The sequence below is a fragment of the Monodelphis domestica genome, chromosome 1 (assembly GCF_027887165.1).
Source record: "Monodelphis domestica isolate mMonDom1 chromosome 1, mMonDom1.pri, whole genome shotgun sequence".
Classification (NCBI taxonomy): Eukaryota; Metazoa; Chordata; class Mammalia; order Didelphimorphia; family Didelphidae; genus Monodelphis; species Monodelphis domestica.
The window spans coordinates 603,683,122-603,696,987 of record NC_077227.1 but is presented as its reverse complement, the minus strand read 5'-3'; the positions used below and the strand labels follow the sequence as shown (position 1 = coordinate 603,696,987).

The 13,866-nt window shown below is 35.5% G+C and overlaps 1 protein-coding gene across 4 annotated transcripts in view; it reads right to left on the bottom strand.

Annotated features, from left to right (window-relative positions):
- The window catches only part of ZC3H6 (zinc finger CCCH-type containing 6), an 85,606-nt gene that overhangs the window by 39,176 nt on the left and 32,564 nt on the right, over positions 1-13,866 (bottom strand). For all 4 annotated transcript variants that reach the window (XM_056813786.1, XM_056813787.1, XM_007476590.2 and 1 more), the window contains exon 4: positions 636-888. In XM_056813786.1, the coding sequence (XP_056669764.1) occupies positions 636-864 (229 nt within the window). In that variant the 5' untranslated portion in view covers positions 865-888. The remainder of the gene's footprint in view (positions 1-635; positions 889-13,866) is intronic.

Genomic DNA, 13,866 nt, shown 5'->3' with positions numbered 1-13,866 from the left:
TTAAACAGCAGCAGAATTTTGAAGGAAGAGCTAAGAGTGAATAGGGCAAAACCATAGAAAAGGAATAATTCATAAAATTGAAGGAAGGGGGGTGGTTTGATTTATTAGTTCAGACTTAACTTTTATAGGTTGAACGCTAAGATTTTAAGTTTTAGAATAGTTGTAAATCTATATAAGTAAGGGGAATTTCCTCACCATGAGATCCTTATATTGATGAAATTCAGGTCCAGACTAAAAAACTCTTCTTACTATCATGGTTACCTATCTAAAAACTTATTTTATATTCACCTCATGCTCCATAAATGAATAAGAATATATTTACATAAAAATATAGATAATTCTTATTCAGAAATAATGTGTATAGATTAATTAATAATACATAATAAGAAAAAAATAGGCTATTAGCATTTTAAAATATTCATTTAAAAACGTGTCAGGTCATCTTCTAACTGGTAAAAAATTAAAAACAAAACCAAAATCTTTTAAAATCTCATAATAACTTTGTCCTTAGAAGCCGTATCATGAGTGAGGCTACATTTATAAAGTAACTAAGCCTGTACTGGGTCCAAAGACCCACCTACTTAATTCTGCTATGGAAAAGCATTTGACAGATTTTGTTTCAATTTTATACTTACCTGGCTGTACTCCTTTCATTCCCTGTTTTTTCCCTGATTCTTTATGAAATGGTGATCCTAAAGCAGGGTTTGAGGTTTCTTTAGCTTGTCTGTATTGTTTAAGATGATCAGCAAAGTCTTCTTCTGTTTCCTGATTATAGTTATCAAAGTTGTCATCACTGTAGTTACTATAATCATCATAGTCTTTATTTTTTGATTTTTTATTATGCTGACTTTTCTGTGATATCATGTAGTTTCCTGATAAATGTCCATGCTAAATGAAAAGGACAATAGAAATTTTCAATTAAATACAGTATAGCCTAATAATTTATTTCCCTTCTCTGATGAGGATTAGGAGAGGTGATAAGTACTAACTATTCTTGTTTATCTTTGCTTATAAATCATACTACCAAAAAGTAATTTCAAATTACTAAATTGTATTCCTTATAAAGCCATGATGGAAGAGAATATGCACACTAATAAATCCATGGATCAATAAATCTTCAACAAGCAATTAAACTTGTACTATGTACCAGTATTGTGCTAGATTCTGGAGATAGAAATAAATAAAAAAAAACAAACTTATTTGGAAAGTCTATAAAGTTATAATAGACCTGGGAGATCATCTTGTACTAATCTCAGACACCCCCAAAATAATCCCTCAGGAGAAAAAAAAAACTGGGCTCAGTGGCCATTAAAATATATGATTAATGTTATTGTAGCTTCTATTTTTCACCTTTGATCATTCATATGGTAAACTTAAAATTTATAGGACCATATTCCTTTTTTGAAATAATACAATGAGCATTTTCAAAATGAGAAGAGAATAAGGTAGATTGGGAATAAAATATGTAAAAATCCTCATATTTACAAAATTTACAAATGGCATGTCTAAAGAGATTATATCCTATAAAAAGATTAATGATTTTATTAACAAAAATAAAATATATATATTTGAGTCTAGTAGAAGGAATCAATTTTATATAATCAACAAATAAATTCTTAGGAATAATTAGCTCTTTCTGGAGGCCCATCAATACTTTCAGATTATTTGATTTATTCAATACTAACTTTATTTTTTTCTGAATTAAGTGGCAATCTGTTAACTTGGGAAAAGTTGATATGTTAGGCCTCAAAATTTAATGCAAATCTGATTAGTTACAACAACTATAGTTGATGAAAATTATAATAAAAATAGTTAACATTTATACAGTGCCAGGAACTGTGCTGAATGCTTTAAAAGTGTTATCTCATTTGATCCATACAACAACCCTTGGGAGGTAGATATTATTATTATCTCCATTTTATAATTGAAGAAAACTAAGGTCAATAGAGATTTAGTGACTTGTCCTGGGTCACACAGCCAGTAAGTACCTGGTCCTGGATTTGAATTCAGGTCTTGGCTCCAGGCCCAGGGTTCTCTCTACTATGCCATTTAGCTGCCCCCAAACAATCTCATTTTTCATAAAGGCAAGAAAATAATTTTAAATAGATATTGTTTGAAAGAACTATTAGTGGCTCATCTTAGAATCAATCAATTGATCAGTAAGTACTTAGTATGTACCAGATACTATTATAGAATTCTAGTATCACAAAATTTTAGAAATGTACAGTAGAGATGCAGGATGGTCTGATATTAATTCAAATGACGTCTCTAGCAGATAGCTTCAGGGCTCTGTGATTATCAACAATTTTATTAATCATTTGAATAAAGGCAAAGACAATATACACATCCAATGTGCAAATGACACAAAATGCTAATACACTGAACAGAATTAAAATCTCAAAAGATTACAGATTAGAAAGTTGGACATAATTTAATAAGATGATGAAGTATACTTAACATGAAAAAAATTAAATCTCCCATGTAAAAGGTTGGAAGAGGAATGGCTAGAAAATGTTTTGTTTTGTTTTTTGTTTTTGTTTTTCTGAAAAAGATCTGAATGTTTTGGTGGGTTGCAAGCTCAATTTAAGTCAATAGTGAAATACGGCAGCCAAAAGTTCTAATGTGATCTTAGGATTAAGGGAGACATTGGAACTAAGGTTAGAAAAATGATTTTCCAGGTGTGTTGTGTCAGCACTCCAAAGAGAGCAACCAGGATAGGGAAAGGCCTAAAGATCATGCCAAATGATAATCAAGTGAAAGAATAAGCACATCTTCTTTATAGAAGAGAAAACTTTAGGGAGGGAGGGAACATGACAACTGTTCAAGTATTTGAAGAACATGGAAGATGGATTAGACTTGTTTTGCTTGGCCCAAATAGCAGAACTAGAAATAATAGATGGAAGTTGCAAAGAGACAGATTTAGGCTTAATGCAAAGAGAAATTTCCTTGGGATTAATGCTATTAAAAAACTGAAATGGACTGCCTCAAGAAGTAGTAATATTTGTTGGAAGTGTAAAAATTAAAATTAGTCTCAATAATAAAAATGTTATATTTTAGTAGATTTGTTAATGATCATTAGAAATCAAGGAATAAAGGGGACACAAAATAAAGACCACGTGCCCATGGCTGATCAGCCCATTTAAAATCCCTGTGCTTGAGGGCAGCTGGGTAATTCAGTGGATTGAGAGCCAGGCCCAGAGATGGGAGGTTCTGGGTTCAAATCCAGCCTCAGACACTTCCCAGCTGTGTGACCCTGGGCAAGTCACTTAGCCCCCATTGCCTAGCCCTAAATACTCTTCTATCTTGGATCCAATACTGATTCCAAGATGGAAGGTAAGGGTTCTAATAAATGAATAAATAAAATAAAATAAAATAAAATCCCTGCACTTAGCTTACCACTGCCACCATGCTGGCTGCAAGCCCAAGAAAGAGCCCCAAGAGGACTGCCCACTCACTAATATCCTCTGTCTACAGAAAGTACATAACAACAGGAAGTCAGTGGGCTCCCAGGAAATGTAGTTCTTTTTTAGGGTAACAGATTTTCAAATATACAGAAGAATGTCATTGGACATTTCCTAGCAAAGGCTGAAGACCTTTTGGATGACAAATGATTTATTAGTTATGTTGTCAGGGAAATTCTAGTTTAGACCAGATCACCTTTGAAGTCCCTTCCAGTTCTGAGATTTAGTTATGCTTTAAGAAATTGGGTCATGGTTTAGAAAGATCACTATTAGTTTATATTCTAAAGATATGAGAAAAAGGAAAAAAATCCATATGGACAAAAATATTTGTAACATCTCTCTCTTTTTTTTTTTTGATTGGTTTATGACAGCAAAGGACCAGAAACTAAGGAAATGCCTGTCAATTGGGGATTGGCTGAAAAATTATAGTATGTGAATATGATGGAATACTATTATGTTCTAATATATGAGGAAGGAGATGATTTCAGAGAAAACTATACAGACTTATATGAACTGACAGATGTGAAATAAAGTGAACGGAATAGGGACAATAACATATAAACTAATAACAATATTATAAAGGCTTCTACTCAAAACCCCCAAATATTATAAAAAAGTAGTGAAAGTCTTAAGAACTGTGATCATTATAATAGCTGAGGCTGATAAAACATGTTATTACCTGCCTCCTGAAAAAGAGATGATGGAGTCAAGGCACAGATCAGAAACATTTTTTGGACATGACCAATAGGGAAATTTGTTTTGCTTGATTATATGTTTTGTTACAACAATTTTGTTTTTTCTTTCTTTTTCAACGAAGAGGTGGAGGTGAGAGAGGGAAAATAGAAATTTTCAATTGGCAAAAAGAAAATTTTTTTTGGTTTGTTTTTCAAGAAAAACTGGGGCTCAGAGAGCTTAAGAGATTTATCCTAGGTTACACTTAGAGTAAGATATCAGAACTAATCTGGGTTTAAATCCAACCTCAGATACTAGCTGTGTGAACTTTAGGAAAATCACTAAACTGTTCTCAGCCTTAGTTTCCTAATCTGTTAAATGGGGACAATAATAGCTAACTCACAAGGTGTTGTGAGGATCAAACAAGATAATTTAGGAAAAAGAAGAAATTGAGTCATGGGGTTTGTGTAGTTTCACCTCTAATGAAAATGCTAATAAACAAGATTTAATAATAACCTATTACTTGAGGCTGTCTGAAGATCTATATGTTAAAAGTTTCTAAATCCCCATAAGAAAAAGGTATTTCTACTAATGCTTAATGATATATCTTACTGTTTACAAACTTAAAAGTTTATTACATTACTAAATTTATATATCTTTGCCAGAGACTTAGTTGTCCAACATACATCACTGTCACCTAATTATCCATTTGAAACCTTCCTTTCTTTCTATGTATCACCCCCAAATTCACATCTTATATTTCCATTTATATGTCTAATACTAACCCTTCTAGCTTTTCCAGATCTCCTAGACTCCCAATCAAAGTATTCCTGGTAGCTCTCTCATTATATATTGATGATTTCACTATGACATGGTGGAAAAAATGCTAGATTTATCAAGAAATTTGCTGCGATTCAATCGTTTTTTTAGTTGTGTTCAATCCTTCATGACCCCATTTGGGGTTTTCTTGATAAAGATACTGGAGTGGTTGTGTAAAGGTTAAATTTAATGGTTGGACACATTTTATTTACCAAAATATAGGGGAAACAATAAAGTAGAGAAATATGAAAAAAGTTAGAGAAAATACCTATCCTAGTCCTTAGCCAGGACAGCCAGATGCCGCCTCCTCCAATATGGAAGCTAGTCTCTTAAGAAACTAGGAAGAGAGTCAGCCTTTTCACTCACCCAACCAAGTAGTCAGAGTCTAAATTGAAGTCATGATCCATGCCGCAATGTCTAATGAAGTTCCCTCGAAGACTATCTCCAGGATAGTCAATTTATATAGTCAATTTATATAGTCAATATCTCCAGGAATGTCAATTTCTCATCAAAAAAGTTTCCAACTGTTTGAGTTAGAAAAAGGGGTGGAGCTCTTCCAAGTATCTTGCTGGCTTCTCACATCTAGAGGTGTTAACTCTCCTCCTATGAGTAAAAGTTTGTGGACTTCCCTTACTTTAGGGTTAGGTATAGGTGTATTCAATTTTGTTGATTAATTCAAAAGTAGACAAAAGAGAGTTAATCCTGTCTTCAGTCTAGTGAGGTACTATGTAAGGGTACTTAAATTATTGTTATTCCAAAGTATTACCTCCAACTAGGCAAAGAGAACAAAAGATTCCCTTTTCACAAGTGCAAACTCAGAATAGACAGAGAACCAAGAATTTCCTTTTGCAGTTGACTATTTCCTACTCCAGCTCATTTAACAGATGAGGAAAATGAAGCAAACAGGGTTAAGTGACTTGCCCAGGGTCACACAGCTAGGAAGTGTCTGAGGCCAGACTTTGAACTCAAGGAGATGAATCTTTCTGACTCCAGGCCTGGCACTCACTGTACCACCTAAACTGCCCAGACAAGAAATATGTTAGTTCAAATTTTTACTCCAACGTGTGACCTTGGACAAATCACTTTACCACTGAAATTTAATTTCCTCATCTATAAAACAGAGTTAATAATACTTGTACTAACTACCACAAGGGGCTGTTGTGAACAAATAAGATAATATATGTAAAGTCCTTGGCAAACCTTAAAGTACAATCTAAAAATCAGTTTTAATGCTTTGATAGATCTCCATTTTCTACAAAGCCCCTGGAATATAGATTTGAATTGAGCCTATGATTATGTTTAGACCCCCTATAATTATTTTTAGATGATTATTATACTCCAGAGAAGTCTTTTTTCAGGATTAGTTGTAGCACTGTACAAATAGGGGTTATAACATTTAATCAGATATGTGGGAGTATGCCTAGTTTCTTTGTGCCCATTACTAGGCTAAAAAAAAAAATGAACCTTTTAATGAAGATCCAACAAATGCATTTTTCAAACTCTGCTGAGTAAAGACAAAATAGACTTAGCCACTTTCTGGAAAAACATACAAACATATAAAAGATCAACATGTCTATGTAAGGAACAATTATGTATAAAGATTATTTACTGGTGATTACCACGCAATAATCAGAGACACAGAATCAGTTCATGAATGGTGATTCAATTTCACAAGCTATAAGAAAAGAGGAATTAAATGAAAGAATAATGAATGAAAGTAAGTCAAAATCTTATACAGGTTAAGCAGATTTAGAAAGAGAAAATGTTCATAATAAAGAATGAATTCAATATAATGAAATCTGAATCTCAATATATGATGAGTGAATTAAGAATCTATAGGTGAAATTAAGCTGGAATATGATTTCCTTACTAAATAAAACATGAAAGGCAGTGTGGCATAGTGGGTAAAAGAGCAGTCTTGTTTAAATCAGGAAGACCTGTATTCAACTCCTGGCCTCTGAAACATGTTGTCTGGCAGATTTCAGTGGTCCAGATTATAAGCAGCAAGCCATTTGTTTATCTATTGATGAGGAGATTACTTATATAGAGTGAAGTATTTTTAAAAAATTGTCCACATAACTTTTTCAATTTGGAAACTTTTTCTTGTCAGCCTCAAACCAGTTAAATGTTCATTTTCCATCATGTCACATTGTCTTTTACACATGTTTACCCAAGGTATTCACCAAAGAACAAAAGGAATCCATGTTTTTTAATAGACACAATCAGGTTGGGGCCTTGAGGTCTAGTTTTTAGATAAGAATTAAGGGGGAGTTGCTCCTGGTAATAGGAGCAACTAGATGGCAGATCTGACATTTTTCTCTGATCCTCACAACTTTTCAAACCTCTCTGAAACAAAAATTATGCCTTAGAGATAAATCAACTTCAGCTGTCACCATGCTCTACACCCAGAATCCAAAAGAAGGTTAAAAAAACAACAACCCAAAAAACCAACAATCTGAAAACCCAGGAATTGATGCTCATTGAACATAAGCTCACTCAGTATTCCTTTCTGACCTCCCACCCTACAAGCAGTAATGCTATACTAGCAGACCCAAGGACATGACAAAGGCTTACATCAAAACCCATTCCTGCACCCTGGTCCCTTCCATCCTTTTTTACATGTCATGGAGATCCATACTCCAGGTTCAGGAAGTTTGCTTGGGATTTTACAATTAGCATGGCCACAGCTCTTCAGGAAAGGAGCAAAAATCTGCCAAAAGCTACAACTCAGAAACATTAGCTCTGCAAGGCTGTGAACTGCAGGTGCCAAGGAAAATAGATTCTAAAAGCTGGTACCAGAGTATTGAGAAATGAGGGAAATCGGCCAGGACATCAGGACAGAACACCAGGTGTGTGAAGGGTTGCATGGCACTCTACCACATCTGAGAAAAAGAGTACAGAATCCAGATCAGGCCAGTTCTGACCACCCAAAAGTCAGCTGGGGCAGAGACCCAGGCTGGTGAGTTATGAAGAGCCCAGCATGGGGTGTGGCTGAAAAACCTGTGAAATCCAGTTCCCAAGGAAACCATAGTTAGAGAAGAAGGAATGAGTAAGTAATAAGGAAGACAAAGGGGAAAAAGACTGAAAGTGTGAAAGGCTTCAGGAAGAACACATCTCAAAAGCCTTGAACAGAAACAGATAAATCAACAGGAAAAACAGTAACAACAAAAAAGAAATATGATCTAGTATACAAGTTCAGACATCTATGAATAAAAATTGATAAATAAAGGAAAATGATTTAGTACTTGATGAGATAGAGAATCCTGTGGAATTTGAGGGCTACATGAGACCACAACATGTTATTCCTGAGTGGTTTAAAAAAGCAATGAGAATTATGAGTGCAGAATTTATGTGCTCATAGCAAAAATGATGAGCAGAATAGAAAATTTTAATCTGTAATGACTAACTTCAGCAAAGAAATAAAAGAGAGAACAATAGATTGGAAATGCAAATACACAGAAGCAAAGGACAATCTAGAAGAAGAGAAGCAAAAAAAAGAACATCAAAAGAAAATATGCTCAGTACACAAAGTATACTGTCCTAGAAGAAAGAATGAGCAGACACAATTGAAGGAACTCAGATCTCCCAAAAGAATGACAAGACAAAAAAACCTTAACAGGAAATAATAGAAAAGAATTGCCCAGAACTTCTAAACATAGAAAATAAAATTCCAATTGATAGAATTTATACATCACCACCAGAAAAAACCCAATACTGAAGACTCAAAGAAATATAGTCAGAAATATCAAGTTCTACAAGCAACCAGGAGAAACCTTCAAATACAAAGAAAAAAAGGCATTCAAATACAGTTAAGCCTTGGTACTCAACAGTTTCAGAACTCACTCAATTTGGTATTTTTTGGTGAGACAAACTATCACAGTATTCAACATTTGCTTGGATTTGACATACTTGCTAGAACTTGTTGGTGCCATAATCTGTGGAAACATTCCCTCCTCCAGCCGAAACAAAGAATCACCTATTAGTTCAGGAGCATAAAGAAGAGCTCAACACTGAGAAGCTGCAGTAATGTGTAAGAGGAGATTTTGGAAAGGCAACAGGATTACAAGGAGAGTGTCACAGAATGCTGTGAAGCAAGACTGGCAGGGGTTAACCCTGTTAGAATCTTGGAAATAGAGGGGAATGCTGGGATTCCAACAGCCAGCCTGGGAGTTGTTCCTTGAATCTGGAGGGACACCCAGCTCCCACACTCCTGCTCCAACCCTTCGGAAAGTGAAAAACATTCCTGAAAGAGAATTTAAAAAGAGCCTGAAACCCACTGAAACTTATAACTCTCTTGTGACTGTGAAAACAAGATCTAAGAGGGAGCTGATCGAACTCTCAGGAGGAGACTTGATCACTCCTGAAGTCTGACTTCATTTCTATTCAATCTACAATCTAAAGACTTGTTCCTAAGTGGGTTTAGCCTAGGTTTAGCTAAGAATACAAAGGATTTATCCGGCAGAGAGTGTATTCAGAGCATCCTCGACTTTGATCGAGGACAAAAGAGACTTGCCATCACAGTCAGTTGGAGGGGAAAGAAATTTGTTAGGTTTTATTAGAGATAGGGAATAATTCTCAACCCATTTACTTCACCCCATACCCAGTTATCAACATGATTAAAACTTGTTATCTCTAAGAAGCAGTCAGATTGATTACTCACTGGCCTGAGGCAGAGAGGGCAGCCATTTTTGCTCTCTGGTCTTGAAGAGACTACTCTGTCTGACCAGGTTCTGTAAAATCCTGGTTACCCATTTATACCATCCTAACAGGGGCTCTCTTCACCCTAACAAATGTCAAAGGGAGCAGCAATAGTTAGTGAGGGGAATTTTCTTTATGTAAGGAGGATGTCGCCACTTCCTTAATCAAAGAAAGGTGTACAAAATGGGTGGAAGTGCAAAACTTTGTTGAAAAACATTACCCCAATAAAAGTTTTTAACAAGCAGAATTATAAATTTGTTAAATGACCAGATTATTTCCCACTTTAGAGGAATTTTGAAACACAGACAAAAACATCATTGGATAGGTTTCTTGTGAAGCTTACACCTGGTGAATATCAAGCTGGGTTCAGTAGTGATAAGGGACAGAAAAGGAGACAGAACTCAAGGCAGTTGCCCTCAGATATCATTAGGGAACCACTCTTCCAAACAACATTTCTGCTTCCCACTATCTCCCTTAGGCCATGACCGCCTCTCAATATAAGTAAAGTTAGGTTAAAATTATTTAATTTAATTGTTTTTTATTCATGTCTATGTATTATTAATGCTTATTTAGTAAAATATAACTCCATTAATATATATAATATCTTATAAAATCTAGATTTTCTGGCTGTCTAAAACAGAATAATTCAATTTACAATATTATTCCTTATGGGAAAAATTCATTTGGTACTTGACATTTTTGGTATTCAGCTTTCTGGAACCAGTTAATAATGGGTACCAGGGTACCACTGTAATGGAAGACTATTCTGGAAGAAAGAATAGAAAGTGTTCTGAAGAGCAATGGAATTCAGGATGCAGCCCTAAGTTACCTATCCTGCAAATCTGAGCTTAACTTTTGGGGGAAAAGATAAATATTCAATAAAAAAGAGGAATCTGAAGCGTTTTTAGAAAGAAACAAAGAACTAAAGAGACTATTTGCCTCTCAAACTCTTTAAACATTAGAAATGGAGGAGTGAATAAATATAGTAGGCAAGAATAGTAGCAGCAACAAAGTAACAACAAAGAATCTTCTTTCTAAAGGTACAGGGGGAGGGGGCAGCTGGGTTGCTCAGTGGATTGAGAGTCAGGCCTAGAGTTGGGAGGTTCTAGGTTCAAATCTGGCCTCAGACACTTCCCAGCTGTGTGACACTTAACCCCCCATTGCCCAGCCCTTACCGCTAATACACAGTATTGACTCCAAGATGGAAGGTAAGGGTTTTTTAAAAACAAACAAATAAATGTACAGGGAGAAACAAAGGTGAAGGTGGAAATCTGGTAGAGATAATAGTAAAGAAGCAGACATGGTCTATTAAGGGCAGAACCCAGCAACACTGACTGCAAAGGTGAAGGTGGGACTACATTACAACATGGGAGAGAGCATGAAAGGTGGGGAGGAAAGTAGAAGGGTAGAGAGGAGTCAGTGATGAGAGCTAACAAGGGGGAAGGCAGTCCCTATGGTCCCAGAAAGAGAAGAGTCTATAGGGCATTGGGTGAGGAAGAAGAAAGACTGAAAAAGGTATGGGGATGAGTAGGAAGGAAGAAGGCCTTACTTTGAAGTAGAAGGTAGGACAAGGATCCACTGATAAATGCTCCTATGAATGAAGAAAGAGGGGTGGTGAAGGGAGATTAGAGCCTTACATTGGATGAAGTCTGTGAGACTTGGTGCTTAAAAAAATCTACCTACCATGGGAAGGATGGAACTAAAACCTTGAGGTGTAACTGGGACTTAGAAAAGAGGGAGAGCATGGACAAAGGGAAATTTCCATGCAAATGTAGGGGGAAAAAAGTCAACAAAAGAGTATATAAATCAATGATGTGTTGCATAATCAGGGATATGGTAGGGGATTGGCCTTTTTCATAGGGCAGTGTGCTGTTTGACACCTGCAATAATCAGTACTGTTCTGGAAATGAGGAACAAAGCAAAAGGGAAATCTATGGGGTAAGTCCTACAAGCAGTAATGGAAAATGTGCAGAGGAGAGAGCCTAAAATGGAAAAATTGGAAGCCATGATTACGAAGAACACTGAAAAAAGAGAGATCAGATAAAATTATAGGAGTCATAATTAGAGAATAAAAGGTTTAGTGTAAAAGAAAAAGAGATGTATAATAGAGTGAGAGAAATCCTTTTTGGAAAGGATTGGAAAAAAATTTAAAACTAAGGAACAAGAATGGTTGAAGGGGACATAGAGAAGGGGGAATATTAATTAAGGAGAGGGGATCAGTGGTATAGGGAATAGAGCCAGTGGGAAGAGGGCCACTTAAAGAAAAGTTTGAAGTTAAGTAACTGAAGAAACATAATATTATATTTACATCAGAAGAGGGAAATTGAAACCTAAAAGTTTCTGCACATACAACATTATTGCATCTAGAATAAGGAAGAAAATGACAATGGAAAAAATATTTATATCAAATTTCTGATAAGAATTTGGTAGCCAAGATAGACAAACAATAAATAAGCAAATAAATATGACTAATAGCTCTTTCCCAATAGATTAAAGGTCAAAGGATATGACCAAATAAATTTTAAAAAGGACTACCACATATTCATAACCATATGAACAAGAGAAAGGCAAATTGAAACAACCCTGATGTTTCACTTCACACCCTTCAAACAGGCAAAAATAACAAAAAGGTCAACAGTCAGTATGGGAAGATAGGTCCACCAATATACTACTGTTGGTGGAGTTCTGAAATGGTAAGACCATTTTGTAAAACAATTTGGAATTATGTAAATAAAGCAACCAAAATGCCCATACCCTTTGAACCAGAGACTCCATTTCTGAGCTTATAGCCCAAGGAAGTAATTGAAAAGAAAAAAATCCCCACATATTCCAAAATATTGACAGCAGCACTTTTTTTGCTAGCTAAAAATTGGAAACAAAGAGAATACTTATCAATTGGCGAAAGGCTAAACAAAATGTGGCACATGAATTAATGGAATATTACTGTGCTATAAGAAATGATGAATGTAATGAAAACATAAATGCATGGAAAGATCTATATGAACTGATATATAGTGAACAGAACTAAGAAAACAACATATATAGTAACTACAATATAAATGTAAAGAGATATGAGAACATACCCCCAAACTACTCCTTCCTGGTGCTAGGAAATCCACAAATGTTACACATTGCACATTTTGGGGGGCTTTTTTCCTTTATTTTTCTGTGCTGACTTTTTTTCCTCCCTCAGATATTATTTGTCATGTGGGACAAATCTCTGAGAGGAGGAGAGATACATGGGACACTATGGTAATGTAAGTAACAAAAAATATAAATAAAAACTTATTTAAAAAAAGAATTAATGGGGAAATCAGTGTTCTGTTGCAGTTATACTTATTAGCTGTGGTACTTTTCCTTCTGCAACATACTTTAATGTGGGCACAAAAAATGGTATATATGGTGTGAAAGAGAATTCTTTACTCTATTGTCTATCCTGAGTTAACACTAATTTAAGTAACTCACTAGATTGAGAAAATAGGATTAACTCTCTTTTGTCTACCTTTTGATTGAATCAACACAAGCTTGTAGGAGGTGGAGGAGCTGCAAACCATTTAGTAAATTCACACCCTACCTAGTGCTAGGTGAGAAGCCAGCAAGATACTTGGAGAGCTCCACCCTTTTAAAAAACTCAATCAGTCAGAAACTTGTGCATTCTTTTAAGATTTCACACCCTCAAAAACTGTGAACCCTTTCAACAGGTATTCACCTCTCCAAAAGGTGCGAACTGGTTCCCACAAATACTACCCCCTGGGCAGTGCTAGACTATTTGGAAACTGATTGGCCCCTGTGAAGAGGGAGGAGACAAGAAGTCACCATAAAAGCAAGCCCTGAACTCAGTCAGAGGAGATGGTCTTGGAGAAGATAATCTGAAGATTGCCTTCTGGAGATAGTCTTCTGATTGAGGAGAGTCTTCAAGGAAACTTTGTTGAAGTCTGTGGCTTGGATTATGGGCTTCGAGCTCGGCTTCAACTTGGATTCTGACTTCTGGACTATTTCATTGGGTGAGTGAAAAGGGCTGACTCCTTTCCTAGTTTCCTAAAAGACTGGCTTCCATTTTGGAGGAGGCCATGTGGTTACTCACTACTGGCCTTCCTGGCTGAGGACTAGTATAGGTATTTTCTCTAACCTCTCTCACATTTCTCTACTTTATTGTTTCCCCTCTATTTTGGTAAATAAACTTCTGACTTGAGATATAATAATTTTGGCGACCACA